We start from the raw sequence: 16404 nt of genomic DNA, 5'->3' as shown, positions 1-16404 counted from the left end.
TCCCATACATAGTGTTAATTTCAATATGTAGAGTTTCTTTGGGGCTTAGGACATCATGGCCAACTGAGAGCCCACAGCCCATAAACACAAAACACTAAACCCTGAACTCTGCCCACTGACCAGCCTCAATCCAAACAATATTTCAATATGTAAAGTGTGTCTTCTTGTCATCTGACTGAACCCACAAAGATGATTCAACGACTACATGTCAACAGTCTTAAGTGCCTTCCTGTCGTTGATTACTTTTCCATTACATCTTATTTGTTCCAGCCTGTACGTTTCCATTCGATTAACCACTGACATGTGCTATACAAACATAAATGGCTAGAAGAGTATTTTTTTTGACAGAAAAAAAACACAGAAGGCATGGCATTTGTGTACTGTTTTCTCTCTGTCAATAGTAATCAACACTGCCACCTTGTGGTAGATCTTTGCAGTTGTAAGAAAATTCGAACTATTCTCATAATATCCTGTAGATTGCACCATTTCTTAATAAAGAGTAAAAATCTATATTATGACTTCACTCAAGTATAGTATTCTATCCGATGTAACCACCACTTTTTAAGGGTGTCGGAAACATGTAAACTGTTTGCAAGTTTCATTGCTGAAACCTTTCACTACTGTGTTTCACATTTCACTGACATATGAAGCACCAGTATAATATTCTAGACACTAAAGAATCTCTCTCTCTCTCTCTCTCTCTCTCTCTCTATCTCTCGCCCCTATTTTACATTTGACCCTTCCTGTTCCTGAAAAAACAGGTAGCAAACAGAACCTGACATTTAGTACACTTCTTCCTCCTTTGCAACAAATGAATAGTTGTTCACATTCTTCCACCAACAGTATATAGGCCTACTGTAGTAGTTTGTCATATCTCTGATACTGTTTTAATCGTCACGGAATCATTCATTCAGTAACTTAAATGTAAACTCTGTTATCGTTGATAAGTCACTCTGATAATTGCATTCTGTCAAAATGAATTTCCCAATCACATGAGTAGTCATGTTTTACCATGTTATTTATGTAACCTTTATTTAACCATCAGTGAGAATCTATGGCCTATTATAGGGGGCACGTACGTCAAAACAAATCAGCCGTATTTGAATTTCCTGCTTAATTCCTGATAATCTCTTACGTGCTGAAGTGATCTGTGTATGCATGTTGATTCAAGAAATAATGTTATTTTTATTTTTTATCTACCTTACCAGACAGTTATTTGCACATCACAATTAACTACATACACTTCATCCCACAAACAAGGAAATAATCCATCCCACAACCTAGAAATAGAATCAATTCACTGCTTTCAGGAAGTAGTTCACAGGGTTGGTTTCTGCCAATGTGCACGTCAGACAACACTGCACGTCACCAGTAACGCAGACGGAACACTGCTCTCTTCCTGGTATCCTAGTTAGGTGGACCCTAGTTTGCGTGTGTCATTCATTTGCCTATGATATTCTCAGGGAAGTTGTAGAAACAAATGAGGTACAGTAATTCTGAATCAATTAACTTCCTTTTTTTCAGAGAATAGGCGATAAGACTCCCATGACCTGGCTCCATTTATACAATAGAAGTCTGTCTGATGCTGTGGTCAACAGTGGGAGAGGATGAGCAATGTGGGGGAGGAGAGGATGTGTGGTATTTTTGTCTGTCTTTGACAGTTGGATCTATCTCGATAGTCTAAATCAGCTTCCTTCGTCATCTCTTCTCCATCTACACAGATCTGAAATCACAGGTGAAGGCAACAAGTTGGTTGCTGACTGGGCATCTGCTGTCACCTTTTCCTTCACTGAAGGAAAGGAGATGATATAGTCATGTTGGACTATTGAGAAGTACTCTTGGATTTAGCAAAGTCATGTTTGTAGGTATAGAAAGACCATTCAGAGGACTGGAATTTCAACCTCCTCCACTTTGTGTATGTTTACCAATGTTTAAACTGTGGTAAAGGAACTCCATCACAGCTCAACTCAAGGAAATCCCAATGCTGAGTACACAAAGACAACACAGAATTCTGGTCAATCTGACCAGGAAGCTCATTTACTATACTGGAATTAAATGCTTCATCATTCTACTTCATGCCCACATGGTGGCTCAACCCTAGCCCTAGGCTCAATCCAAACCCTTACCTTAGTGTAAACATTTCCCCACACGTGTCAACTACACTGTTAAAATGAAGTGCTTTGTACCAAAACTAGCTGCAACTGAGCTGCCACCAACTTGAAGGAGACAAAACTTGAACTTTGCTGGAGTTTTGAAACACATCATCTTGAGATGTTTTAAAACATTGTAACACCACTGAATCAACTGTTGTGCAACACCTTGCCAGGGACTGGGAGCACTAACAGAAAAGGTTGAAACCCTATTTTGGTGTTTCGAGTCCTGTTCAGTGCAGCATTAAATACCCCCTATGTTGGTGGTGTTTCCACTCATTAAAGCTTCTAAACACCATTATGATGTTTTGAATCTTGTCTAGTGCATAATTAGATATTTTTTTCTGAAGCGTCTTAATGTTTAACATTATTTCATTGTTTGCCTTTATATACAATTTTGGCAGGCATTGCCAAGCACAGTTTTCAATCTACCAGCAGGAGCTGGCAATGGATCTGTATTAATTGAAAATGATACTCATCCACTGCCAATCAACAATGTGGGAACTGTTGCTGTCCACATTGAGCGTACATTTTTCTAACGGTTTCGATATTCGTTCCTCATGATCCATTTCACCTCATGGCACAGCAAGCTTAATACTAATATAGAAATATACTTTTCTTTCTTCAAACATGCATAGAACATTGTGTGAAAGAATCATGAAGTCAAAACATTTGGAATTACCCACAATCCTATAAAAACAGAGTCACGTGGCAAGATAGTGAATGCAAGGCGATTAAAACCAAAGACTTCCAATGAGTTCAATCACTCTATTGTCTCTAGCTTTGGTTATCCTCATGAAAGATGCTTACATTTTGAGCAACATGTTAAAGATGCACTACACAGAAATCACTCTGCCATTTCCTGGTTTGCTAAAATTCTAACAGCTCTCCTAATTTCAGTTTATGTGACAAAACAAGCAAGTATTGTGTAGAGAATCATTGCACAATAACCAAAAATATAGTTTGGTGTTGTGCTAAATCGAAAGTAAAAGACAAAAGCTAAACTTAAGAACGGGTAGCATAGAAATACCCCTTTTAGAAGAAATCTACCGCTTCTTAGACTTGCGTTCAATGATAATGACATATCTATATCACACATTTCTATGTGAATTTGGTCAGGTCACCCAAAAAGGTATATATTGCAGCTTTAATTAAGATGGATTTACATTATCTTGGTCAAATGAAATGAACAAATCATTGAAACCACGTGCATACATTTTTTAAAATACATTTTGGGGTTATTTTTAACACTTTACTGAGACTGTTATGAAATGACAGAGGGATTACAGATGGGTGGTAGAAGGGTTGGAGTGGGGAAATGTTCTTTGGGGAGAGTTGTGACCTGTCTAAGTCAGGTGCGACACCGCTAGACTAAGGCTCTGCACGACTTGCATTCATTCCCTATTAGATCATTTATTAAAATTAAGTTTATTAAAAGCATGTTCATTAAGACATTTTTCTGGGTTGAATTGAAATTGACATATTTTGTTGGTTGTTTTTTTGAGTCAATTTCAATTCACCCCAGAATAATTTCCTACTGTGTGGTTGAGCGGGTGCAATTTCAACGAAATGTACCATCTTACCCCTCCTTTCTAAACTGTCCAAATAAAGCTCAAAAAAATAAAGGTGGAATTCCACAAAAAAATATTTCCCATAGGCCTTTGTCAATCAATATCTAGGCTATAACGAATTAGAATTTCTAAACTATTCATTTCATGAGAAACAATGTATGTGTTTTGATGCTGCTTTTTACATGCACTGAAACCGTAACGTTTTTTCACCACGCTCTCTTAAAAACACCAATATTCAGGTTGAAGAACCAATTTGGGTGTTTCACATACTCTGTATTAAAACACTTACATTGGGTTTACATTCAAACACTCCCCAAACACCAGATCTCAGCTTGGGTGGACTACTTTTCATGATTTCATTACACAATCATGGTGTTTTGAGACTTTTTATTTTTACAAGGTAGACTCCATTGTGTAGGTTAAAAATCCAAGAAATAATTATGCAAGAAAGATAATGTATTGGTTTTCTTAATTTAACACTGAGGCAGGTTTGCTCAGGACAGCATAAAATAACTAGTGCTGGAGGGCTTTTATTACAGTTCTTCAAATGCACAGAAACACAGAAATGGCAGCAATATGAGTTTTTCTAGAATATAAATGCTAAATATTACAAAACATGTATTACAACCATCACATACATCACATACAGTAACATTTTTCCTCATAAAGTTCAAGTTAAACATACTGTACACACAACACAAAAGCGTCTGAAATGTCAGTCATAGTCAACTCCTGTAGGCAGTCCCACCACAATAAACCGATAACTTATTTTAGCTTTATAACTTTTTATTGGCTTCTTGTAACAAGTCTATCTATTTAGGCTTAGGCCTAAGTGCAATGTTCAGCCTGTGAATCATGTCAGTAAGTCAGTGTTAATTTTGTCAACAACTAATTACTAGGGTGATCAATTCGAAAATGCAATGCTTAAAATGCTCAATTGATACGCAAACATTATAAATGCATTTATATTTTCATATAGGTGCACATGATTCATGTCACGATAAAATTGCAATGTTAAAATGAAAATTGAAAATGGTTTATTGAAAATTGGAAACGGTAAACAGAAATTCTAAAATGATTAACAGAAAATGGTCAATGCAATGTAGAAAGTGGTTTTTTTTATATTTTACAACTGCCCATTTAGCATGTTCTATTGTCTTTTCTTTCTTCATTTTCAACCTGTATGCAAATTGCTCCTTGGAGGTTTGGACCAGGAAAGAAACACAACACCACCTGCAGTTGTACATTTTTGACATGTCATGCGCTCTGTTAACGATGGGATTCAAACCTGGTGTCTTGTAAACAAAAATAACATCTTAGCCTGCTAAGGCAAAGCTTAGGCAATGTAGCTTGGGGAACCAGACTTTGGTTTAGCGGACTAATCAAACCAAATAAAATTTTATCGGTCACATACACATGGTTAGCAAGTGTAGTGAAATGCTTGTGCTTCTAGTTCCGACAGTGCAGTAATATCTAACAAGTAATATAACAAATTCACAATGACTACCTTATGCACACTAATGTAAAGGGATGAATAAGAAAAAGTACATGTAAATATATGGATGACCAATGGCCGTGTGGCATAGGCAAGATGCAGTAGATGGTATAGAATACAGTATATACATAAGAGATGAGTAATGTAGGATATGTAGACATTATTAAAGTGACTGTTTGTAAAGTGAAGAGTGATACCATTATTAAATCCATTATTAAATGTATTAAAGTGGCAAGAGATTTGAGTCTGTATGTTGGCAGCAGCCACTCTATGTTTGTGATGGCTGTTTAACAGTCTGATGGCCTTGAAATAGAAGCTGTTTTTCAGTCTCTCGGTCCCAGCTGATGCACCTGTACTGACCTTGCCTTCTGGATGATAGCGGGGTGAACCGGCAGTGGCTCTGGTGGTTGTTGTCCTTGAGGATCTTTTTGGCCTTCCTGTGACATCGTGTGCTGTAGGTGTCCTGGAGGGCAGGTATATTGCCCCCGGTGATGAATTGTGCAGACCACACTACCCTCTGAAGAGCCTTGCGGTTGTGGGCGGAGCAGTTTTCGTACCTGGCGGTGATACAGCCAGACAGGATGCTCTCGATTGTGCATCTGTAAAAGTTTGTGAGTGTTTTAGGTGACAAGACAAATTTCTTCAGCCTCCTGAGGTTGAAGAGGCGCTGTTGCGTCTTCTTCACCACGCTGTCTGTGTGGGTGGACCATTTCAGTTTGTCCATGATGTGTACGCTGAGTAACTTAAAACTTTCCACCTTCTCCACTACTGTCCCGTCGATATGGATAGGGGGCTCTTCCCTCTGCTGTTTCCTGAAGTTCACGATCATCTCCTTTGTTTTGTTGACATTGAGTGAAAGGTTATTTTCCTGACACCACACTCCGAGGGCCCTCACCTCCTTCTTGTCGGCCGTCTTGTCGTTGTTGGTAATCAAGCCTACCACTGTAGTGTCGTCTGCTGATGATTGAGTTGGAGGCATGCATGGCCATGCAGTCATGGGTGAACAGGGAGTAGAGGAGAGGGCTGAGAACGCACCCTTTTGGGACCCCAGTGTTGAGGATCGGCAGGATGGTGATGTTGTTTCCTACCCTCACCCCCTGTGGGTTGCCCATCAAAGTCCTGGACCCAGTTGCACAGGGCGGGGTCAAGACCCAGGATCTCGAGCTTAATGACGAGTTTGAAGGGTACTATGGTGTTAAATGCTGAGCTGTAAAAACATTTTTACATAGGTATTCCTCTTGTCCAGATGGGATAGGGCAGTGTGCAGTGTAAGATTGCGTCGTTTGTGGACCTATTGGGGTGGTAAGCAAATTGGAGTGGGTCTAGGGTATCAGGTAGGGTGGAGGTGATATGATCCTTGACTAGTCTCTCAAATCACTTCATGATGACAGAAGTGAGTGCTACGGGGCGATAGTAATTTAGTTCAGTTACCTTAGCTTTCTTGTGAACAGGAACAATGGTGGCCATCTTGAAGCATGTGGGAACAGCAGACTGGGATAGGGATTGATTGAATATGTCAGTAAGGATGCGGCTAGGGATGCCGTCTGGGCCGGCAGTCTTGCGAGGGCTATCACGCTTAAATGTTTTACTCAAGTTGGCCATAATGAAGGGGGGCCCACAGGCTTTGGTAGCGGGCCGTGTCAGTGGCACTGTATTTTCCTCAAAGCGAGCAAAGAAGTTGTTTAATTTGTCTGGGAGCAAGATGTTGATGTCCATGACGGGGCTGGTTTTCTTTTTGAAATCCATGATTGACTGTAGACACTGCCACATACATCTCGTGTTTGAGCTCTCTGTAGTCAACAACCTATTTTTCCTGATGAAACTAATGATGAGATGAAATGCTCTGGAAAAAACTATAACTATTACCAATTACTTTTAATTGTAAAATGTAACGAGGCGAGAATTCCACGTGAGACAAATGGACATTCAATTTCACATGAAACTCCTTTAAATCTGTTTTGTCCAATTATAAGCATGCATCCCTGTGCAGAATATATAATGCAATCCTCTCATTAGCCGATAACATCTTTCTGTTGCATGGGCTGGTTGTATTGATCTGGCTCTCCCACAAAAACAGCTCCCAGTCACTTTAATCACTAATCTCGGTCTCTCTTTTGAGCTGATGCGCAGACAGGATACTTAAATTGTAACAAACTAACCTCAATTAGAAACAATAATGTATTTTAAATCTTTGCTTTAATTTTGGTCATTTTTGCTCTGATCACATCAGAAGCTCTATTGTGCCATGTGCACTTTTATTCATCTGTGTTGGCAATAGCGAAGTGCAGTTGCTTTTTCCAATTGGGAAAACAAATGATTTTTGCTGAATATTAGGAGTATAGTAAATCTTCTGGCATTGTGGGAAAGCTCAGATTCTCTTATTTTGAAGGAAAGCACTGTTATTTAACCAACTCTGATGGTTATTATATGGAGAAAATCGGATCTGCATTTTTCCTGGGGACCCGACGCTCGCTCTGAACGTCAACACGCATCGCTTGCGGTAATGTTTTAGAAACATGAGGAATCTTTCATATCAGTGAGATTTTTTTTTTTAAAGTGAAGGTTAAATTACTACACCTTTATAGGGTTAAGATTGGTGCTCCCACACGGCCATATCTCAAAGTTACAGCACTTGTTTTACGGAAGACTTAGGAAAACATCTGTGCTCATTAGCTATCTAGCATGCTCCGAACACTTGTGTGTAAGAATAACTGGGGGGGGGAAGTGTAGCGGAAGTGTAGTTTGCCGAATGGAGACACACAGCTTATGGATCTGTGCAAATCTGGTTAAGTAAGTGTATCTTTTTTATTTGAAAGATTCATTCTCTCAGATATGAATCTGATGATTATTGACGTTTCTAAAAGCTAAAACACAGCGATAGGATTGTAGTTCCCATGGAGCCAGTCGTGACCGAAGTTAACAGCTGAATATCCTACAGAGAAGGGCTTTTCAGAGCTAAGTGTGCACATGATGCAAGTAAGAGGTAAATATGAGTTGTTTAAATGTAGAAAAAAATGTGCAGACTAAAATGTGACTAAAACTAGACTGAAATTGTTCCGGGTTTTCGTCGACTGAAAATAACAAAAATTAACGAAAGATTAAATGACAAAAATGTAACGAAGCTCAAATCTAATTTAAGACTAAATCTAAGACTAAATTAAAACTGCAGTAAGTTAGCCCTTTCGCAATTTTCAAACGGAAGAGTGTAAGGTATGGGCATCTCTTTATGGAGAGTAGTCTGGTCTTGGAGTCCTGGGGTGGCGCGGTCAACAGCAACAGCATGAGATTCTGAAAAGCATGCGGTATTATTAACCATGGCGACATACACTGAGTATACCAAACATTAGGAACACCTTCCTAATATTGAGTTTAACCCCACATCCTCACCTCGCCAGGGCATGGACTCTACAATGTGTCGAAAGTGTTCCACAGGGGTGCTCCCCACTGTTGTGTCAAGTTGTCTGGATGTCCTTTTGGTGGTGGACCATTGCTGATGCACACAGGAAACTGTTGGGTGTGAATAACCTAGCAGCATTGCAGTTCTTGACACAAACTGGTGCGCCTGGGCACCTACTATAAATATATACCCTGTTCAAAGTCACTTAAAATGTTTTCCTGCCCATTCGCCCTCTGAATGGTACACATACACAATCCATGTTTCAATTGTCTCAAGACTTAAACATCTTTTTTTAGTGTCCTCCTTTTAATCTACACTGGTTTAAGTGGATTTAACAAGTGACGACAATAAGGGATCTTAGCTTTCACCTGGATTCACCTAGTCAGTCTATGTCATGGAAAGAGAAGGTGTCTTAATGTTTTGTATACTCGGAATATAATTCTTTGTGTGTCTATATTGGGTTAGGGTAAAAGCTAAGATTGGGGTTACGGTTGAACCAGGTTGTGGACATGACGCTAGGGCTAAGGTAATGGTTTTGTTTGAGGCTAAGGTAATGGTTCCTACATGAAAAAATACTAGTTTACTATAGAATCCTACAGTACATACTATTTAATTCTATAGTAAACTGAAGTATACTGTAAAATACTATACTACACACTGTAGTATCCCTAAATCACGTGTAGTACTTATAAAATATAGTAGAATGTTTTAGTATACTGAAGAATACTATAGTAAATACTATTTAATTTGCATATACACATTCCCCTCCCCATATCGCAATTTGTGCCACCCATGAGTGAGAAACCTACATGCCAAGTATAGACCCCCTGTTCCCTACAGCTTATAGAATATAATAGAAGCTCTGATCTATTGGATCTGACCTCAATCCTACCCACAGATTGTGGAAAATGTGCTCTTTTAGTAGTAGTGGGCATTACAAATTCAATTCTGTGAGCCGGCACATTTGGCTTCCAAATGGCTTTTCATTCAAAATGCTTCTAAATTGGCCTAGAACCAGGGAAGAAAGAAACAAATCTACATTGTAAATCTCAAATGGTAGGCTACCATTATGTCAGATTGTGAAATGCTCCGTCAATGTTTTTTACCTGGCCAAATTATTAGAAGGCGGGGGGGGGGGGGGGGATGAATTGGACCAGATTGAGGCGTTCTCCCCACTACAGTAAATATTACAGTATAGAACAGTCTGCAAAAACACTACATTACTATAGTACATAATACCAGTTTTTTACTACAGTATTTATACAATAGTTAACAGTAAATACTACAGTAAATACTGCAGTGAATACTACAGTAAAATCTAAAAAAAAACACTTCAGTGAATACTAAAGTATTCATACCATAGTATACTATAGTATTTTTTCATGTGGGTTGAACCGGTATGTGGACATAAAGCTAGAGTTGGGGCTATGGTTAGTGGATGCACGGTAGAATGGTCTTACCTGTTTGTTGTTTCAATGTACAGACCCCATGCCGTCCTTTTCTGTGCCTCCTCTGGTGAACTGTAGACAGACAGACAGACAGACAGACAGACAGACAGACAGACAGACAGACAGACAGACAGACAGACAGACAGACAGACAGACAGACAGACAGACAGACAGACAGACAGACAGACAGACAGACAGACAGACAGACAGACAGACAGACAGACAGACAGACAGACAGACAGACAGACAGGCAGGCAGGCAGGCAGGCAGGCAGGCAGGCAGGCAGGCAGGCAGGCAGGCAGGCAGGCAGGCAGACAGACAGACAGACAGACAGACAGACAGACAGACAGACAGACAGACAGACAGACAGACAGACAGACAGACAGACAGGCAGGCAGGCAGGCAGGCAGGCAGGCAGGCAGGCAGGCAGACAGACAGACAGACAGACAGACAGACAGACAGACAGACAGACAGACAGACAGACAGACAGACAGACAGACAGACAGACAGACAGACCGTGTACACAATCAGTCAGCACCCCATTTAAACCTGGGACATTAGTGCACTGTGCTAGCTCGAATTGATTATTTTCAGCACAGTTCCAGCAACTACGATTGATGCTGCCTAACCAAGCCAGTGCAGAACATCTTGGCTCTGCTTTAGATGACTGTGAAAGGGGTAGTTATCATTCACTCAGTTAGGGAGAGGTGGATACATACCAGTTATTAGGGCTTTGATGACTAGAGCTGCCACTATGACAGCAGCAGTGAGACAGGCCACAGCTGGCACCACTACCCAGATCAGCTCCAAGTAGCCTTGCAAGGCCGGAGTTTGCCCAACCATGGCAGGGGCACGGGCACGGCCACGGGCATCAGCTAGGTCCGCTTTGAAAAGCAAAGAGAGAGAAGCAGCAGTCAGAATCAAAGCTCTTTGCATGGTGGATTTCAGACAAAAGAAAAGGAGGACTCTTCAATGTATACTTCAGTGTGTTTTACATAAACAGTGGTCGTACACTTTGACTTCAAGCACCTTTTCAAAGCCATAGGATGTTTGTATCTTTATATCCTTCTGTGTAATATTTCCTAATACAACCTATTTTCCGTTTGAAACCTGAGTGGTTCGTGAATGTGTTGAAAATAAATATTTTTTGCTGGTATGAAGAATTCCATCATGTTAGCAGTGTTTCCTGAGCCCTGTCCATAAATCCTGTTAAATAGAGTGGAAGCATTGACTTTTTCCACATGTTGTTGTGTTACAGCCTGAATTTAAAATTTATTACATTTAGATTTTGTGTCACTGGCCTACACACAATACCCCATAACGTCAGTGGAATTATGTTTTTCAACTTTTTTACAAATTAATTACAAATTAAAAGGTGGAATATCTTGAGTCAATAAGTATTCAACCCCTTTATTATGGGAAGCAAAACTTTGCTTAGCAAGTCAGATAACAACTTTCACAGTGTTAAACATGAACATGGTGAAGTTATTCATTACACTATGGACAGAGAGGAAGGAAAACACTCAGGGATTTCACCATGAGTCCAATAGTGACCTTAAAACAGTTTAATGGCTGTGAGAGTAGAAAACTGAGAATGGATCAACGACATTGTATTTACTCCACAATACTAACCTAAATGACAGTGAAAATAAGGAAGCTTGTACATAATACAAATATTCCAAAACATGCATCCTGTTTGCAATAACACCAAAGTAAAATTGCAAAAAATGTGGTAAAGAAATAAACTTTATGTCCTGAACACGAATAATTATGTTAGGGGCAAATCCAATCCACATATTACTGAGTACCACTCTTCATATTTTCTAGCATGGTGGTGGCTCTTTCATGTTATGCGTATGCTTGTCATCAGCATGGACTAGGGAGATTTTTACGATTAAAATATATGGAATAGAGCTAACCGCAGGCAAATTCCTAGATAAAAAACAGGTTCAGTCTGCAGATATTGTACAATCCAGGTGTTTAAAACTCTTAGAGACTTACCCAGAAACCCTCACAGCTGTAATCACTGCCACATGCGATTCTAACATGTATTGGCTCAGGGTTGTAGATTCTAGTGTAAATTATATTTTTCTGCATTTCATTTTCAATAACTTTGCAGAAATGTCAAAAAACAGGTTTTCTCTTTCCCATTATGGGGTATTGTGTGTAGATTAGTGATTTTTTTGTTTGTTTTTGTAATCCATTGAATTCAGGATGTAACAACAAAATGGGGAATAAGTCAAAGGGCATGAATACTTTCTGAAGGCACTGTACATTTAGCGTGTTCAGTCTTGTTCAACACACACACACACAGCCTCAAACAAAAAATACTTAAGCTGTGAAGTCAACAGTGTTTGTATCAGATAGGGGCCAAGGCAAGGTGTGCATGCCAGGATTACAGTTTAAAGAAGGTGGAACGCAGCTGAATAAGAGAAAACCTGCCTCCTTGAGAATTTTGAATGAGTTAATGCAATGAAAGGGGTAAGGGGAACCACACAAGCGTGATGAGTAACCTTGCCTGAGGCTTACTAGATTTCCTGACTACTTGCGTCAGTTACCATTGCCAATACCTTGGCTTTAGCTCAATGGGCTAACATGGTTTTGTGGGCTAACACGGTCTTGTCGGAGACCCTGTAGGAACCCAGTCGGTCACTCGAGACTGAATGGTCACAAGGCTGAACTCAAGAGTTTTAAATGAGCTCCCTTCTTCTTAAAAACCCCTGTACAATAGGTCAAAAAGTCACACAACACTCACAGCATCGTATATGGCAATGAAGGATGGTGACAGCATACTTTACGTTAAGCCTCTTCACCTGTCGAAATAGAATATGCATCTATCAATCAATATCAAAATGCCTGTGAAATCTATACATGTAAAAAAACATTTACATGGACAGTATTCATCTTACCTGGACACAGGTGTTTGGTAGGCATACGTCCACAGTCAGGTTGAGATTAGCGGATTTCTCCTGCAAAAGGAAGACATAAAACATTTTAGTATACTTCAAAACACTCGCCTGTAAAAGGAAACAGAATACAAAAACATGTCAGTTAGCATTAGAAGAAGAAACAGATTCCCTTACGGCTTCTGTTGTACTTCTGTTCAGGTGTGTCCCCTCCCTCTCTCTCTCTCTCTCTCTCTCGAGTATCTTTCATGTACTACCTGGTATTGTGTTTGTCAGTTCTTCACAGTATTAGACTAGCGGTTAAGAACATTGGGCCAGTAACCGAAAGGTCACAGTGAGGACATAACATTATAAAGACTGCTTGTGCAAAATGTTACTGTGAAAAAAGTGTGGCCTACTCAAACGCTGACAATCATAACTCGACATTCTAATGAAGTGTTTTAATCACACCGGTTTGAGCCTACGCTGCAGGGACCACTTTTGAATGATTACACCCATGTATTCGTACACATTCATCAAATTGGAAATGAGCTATTATCATGCTGGTTAATGCGATGCATGTCTGTTGAATTTGGAAAAATCGGCCCCACCCCACCTACTCAGCCAATCAGGAACTGCTACTGCGTTGTGGCTGTGGTATACTGCATACTTTTTACTAAAAGGTACATGCTAAATAGTATGCAATGATGAGTAAAGAGTATGCAGTTTAAGTATGTAGTATGCTAGTATGGGTATTCGGACACAGCCACTGTCTCTGTGTCCTGAATTGAAACAGAAAAATTACACAGAAAAAGCTTTCTTTTTGTGGGAGCACTCAAGCCCGTTAAGTCTTGGATCAGATGTGTATGAACCCTTTGTTTCAGACAGGTTAATGTCTGAAACAAAGGTGATGCTGAGTGGTGATGCTGTTACACAGCCTGTGAAGATACTGTGAGACACTGGGGTAGCCTATCCTTCATTTTGGAGGGTGCATGTAGTCCAATCGGACCACGGTTCTAATTTCATGTCAGGTCTTCCAGCAAGTGCTTCAGCAGTTGGGGGTTACCCATTGCCCCTCTTGTGCCTATCACCCAGAGTCTCAAGGTGCTGGAGAGATTTCATCAGACTTTGAAGTCTATGTTGAGAGCTTATGGCTTTGGGTTCGAGAAAGACTGGGATGAAAGGGTCCCTCTAGTGCTATTTGTAGCACGGAACGTTGTTCAAGAATCTGGGGTCACCGTTGTAAGCTCACTTTTCAGTCCCTTACCCCTATAAAGATATTTTCAAAAATATCTGGATTACCTCATCGCCACACCCGAGCGTAGGGGAAAAAAAACTACTGTGTCATGTCAACATGTTGAAACCATACTTCTCCTGCTGTGATCGGGCGGAGAAGTCGGTGGAAACCGGTAGACACCGTGGACTATAGTCTTCCTCAAGAGCATGAGGAAAGCCCAGTATTTCCTTGAGAGCACGAGGAAAGCCTAATACACTCTGTGCCTGTGGGACGGTTGAGTAAAGCAGAGATTCTGGAAAACCTGAAGGGCTTTTTGGCACACTTGTCTCCGGATGTGTAGCGAAGTGAACCCATTGTGCTATACCCGCAATAACATCTGCTAAACATGTGTATGTGACCAATACATTTTGATTTGAAAGGCAAAATTGTTGTTCTGCTTTTAGAATATCAGGGTTTAGTTTCAGATGTGCCAGTCAAATGTTCTAGAGCATGACACGTTGGGGACTCGAGTGAATCCTGAAAAGAGGGAGAAACTCTGTAGTGAGGTAGAATTCATGCTTGAACACGGCATTGCACTGCATTGCACAACATGGCAACAGTCCGTGGAGTTCACGCTGCATATTGGTACATCAGCTGGATGGGTCTCCGCGCTTTTGTTCAAATTTTCTCAAACTCATTGCTGTTACTAAGTCAGACTTGTACCCTTTTCCCAGGGTCGATGATTGTGTGGACCGTGTTGGTGCTACTAAGTACGTTAGTAAGTTCGATCTGCTGAAGGGATACTGGTAGGTCCCTCTAACTGATCGTACAAAAGAGCTGTCTGCTTTTCTCACTCCTGATGGTTTGTTTTCCTACCTTCATCTTCTGTTCGGGTTTCGAAATGCCGGAGCCACGTTTCAAAGGCTCATGCACATCATGCTACATGGTCTGGAAAATGCTGAGGCATATTTGGACAATGTGGTGGTATTCATGCCACCTAGACAGAACACCTTAGTTTAGTTTAGTTCTGCATCTGCCAACTTGAATGTTAAACTGCCAAAGAGTGAAATCGCCCAAGCAACAATGAAGTATTTCTGGAAGGTGGCGGAACAAGGAAAATTCTGACCGGTCATGGCAAAAGTGGAGACCATCAATAGCCTTCCTGTGCCAACTTCTCGCCAGGAACTGCACCAATTCTTGAGGATGGCTGGCTACTACCAGGCATTTTGCAAGAACTTTGCACAGGTTGTTGCCCCACTTAAGGATTTTACCAGTCCCAAAGATATTTTCCATTGGAGCCCAGACTGTCAGGCAGCTGTTGAGAAGACAAAAACCCTTTTGGTCTCCGCACCAGTGCCTGCTACTCCAGATTTCCGTCATCCATTCTCTATGTACACAGATGCCAGTGCCAGCAAAGTGGATCTGGGACGATTCCGTCTGAGAATCGGAGCACTCGGCTGAGAGTCAGACTCCGCCTTCCGCAGTATTACTTATGGCTAGGATGCAGGGATTGAGCTCGGGCCAGTGTAAGTTGTATTGTATTTGTTTTGCATTGTATTTATTATGAATACCCATTAGCTGCTGCCAAAGCAGCTACCGTTCCTGGGGTCCAGCAAAATTAAGGCAGTTTATACAATTCTGAAACATTACAATACATTCACAGATTTCACATAGCGTGTATGTTATCATGTCTGTGTGTGTGTGTGTGTGTGTGTGTGTGTGTGTGTGTGTGTGTGTGTGTGTGTGTGTGTGTGTGTGTGTGTGTGTGTGTGTGTGTGTGTGTGTGTGTGTGTGTGTGTATGCATGTGTCTGTGCCAATGTTTGTGTTGCTTCACAGTCCCCGCTCTTCCATATGGTGTTTTTTAAATGTAATTTTACTGCTTGCGTAAGTTACTTGATGTGGAATAGAGTTCCATGTAGTCATGCCTTTATGTAGTACTGTGTGCCTCCCATAGTCTGTTCTGGACTTGGGGACTGTGAGGATACCTCTTGTGGCATGTCTTGTGGGGTATGCATGGGTGTCTGAGCTGTGTGCCAGTAGTTTAGACAGACAGCTCGGTGCATTCAACATGTCAATACCTCTCATGAATAAAAGTAGTGATGAAGTCAATCTCTCTTCCACTCTCAGCCAGGAGAGATTGACATGCATATTATTAATATTAGCTCTCTGTGTACATCCAAGGGCCAGTCACGCTGCCCTGTTCTCAGCCAATTGCAATTTTTCTAAGTCCTTTTATGTGGC

General features: G+C 40.7%; 1 protein-coding gene across 1 annotated transcript in view; it reads right to left on the bottom strand.

The window, feature by feature from the left end:
- Positions 1 to 4210: 4210 nt before the first annotated feature.
- The window catches only part of il17rel (interleukin 17 receptor E like), a 39308-nt gene continuing 27114 nt past the window's right edge, over positions 4211 to 16404 (bottom strand). The window contains exons 14-18 of the mRNA XM_036944446.2: positions 12971 to 13030; positions 12817 to 12874; positions 10781 to 10945; positions 10074 to 10133; positions 4211 to 8504 (exon numbers count right to left, since the gene is read on the bottom strand). Coding sequence (XP_036800341.1) covers positions 8374 to 8504; positions 10074 to 10133; positions 10781 to 10945; positions 12817 to 12874; positions 12971 to 13030 — 474 coding nt within the window. The 3' untranslated portion in view covers positions 4211 to 8373. The remainder of the gene's footprint in view (positions 8505 to 10073; positions 10134 to 10780; positions 10946 to 12816; positions 12875 to 12970; positions 13031 to 16404) is intronic.

This window comes from Oncorhynchus mykiss, chromosome 15 (genome assembly GCF_057628025.1).
Source record: "Oncorhynchus mykiss isolate SJ-2025 chromosome 15, ASM5762802v1, whole genome shotgun sequence".
NCBI lineage: Eukaryota > Metazoa > Chordata > Actinopteri > Salmoniformes > Salmonidae > Oncorhynchus > Oncorhynchus mykiss.
The sequence above is the reverse complement of the archived record's forward strand: the minus strand, read 5'-3'. Positions and strand labels throughout refer to the sequence as shown.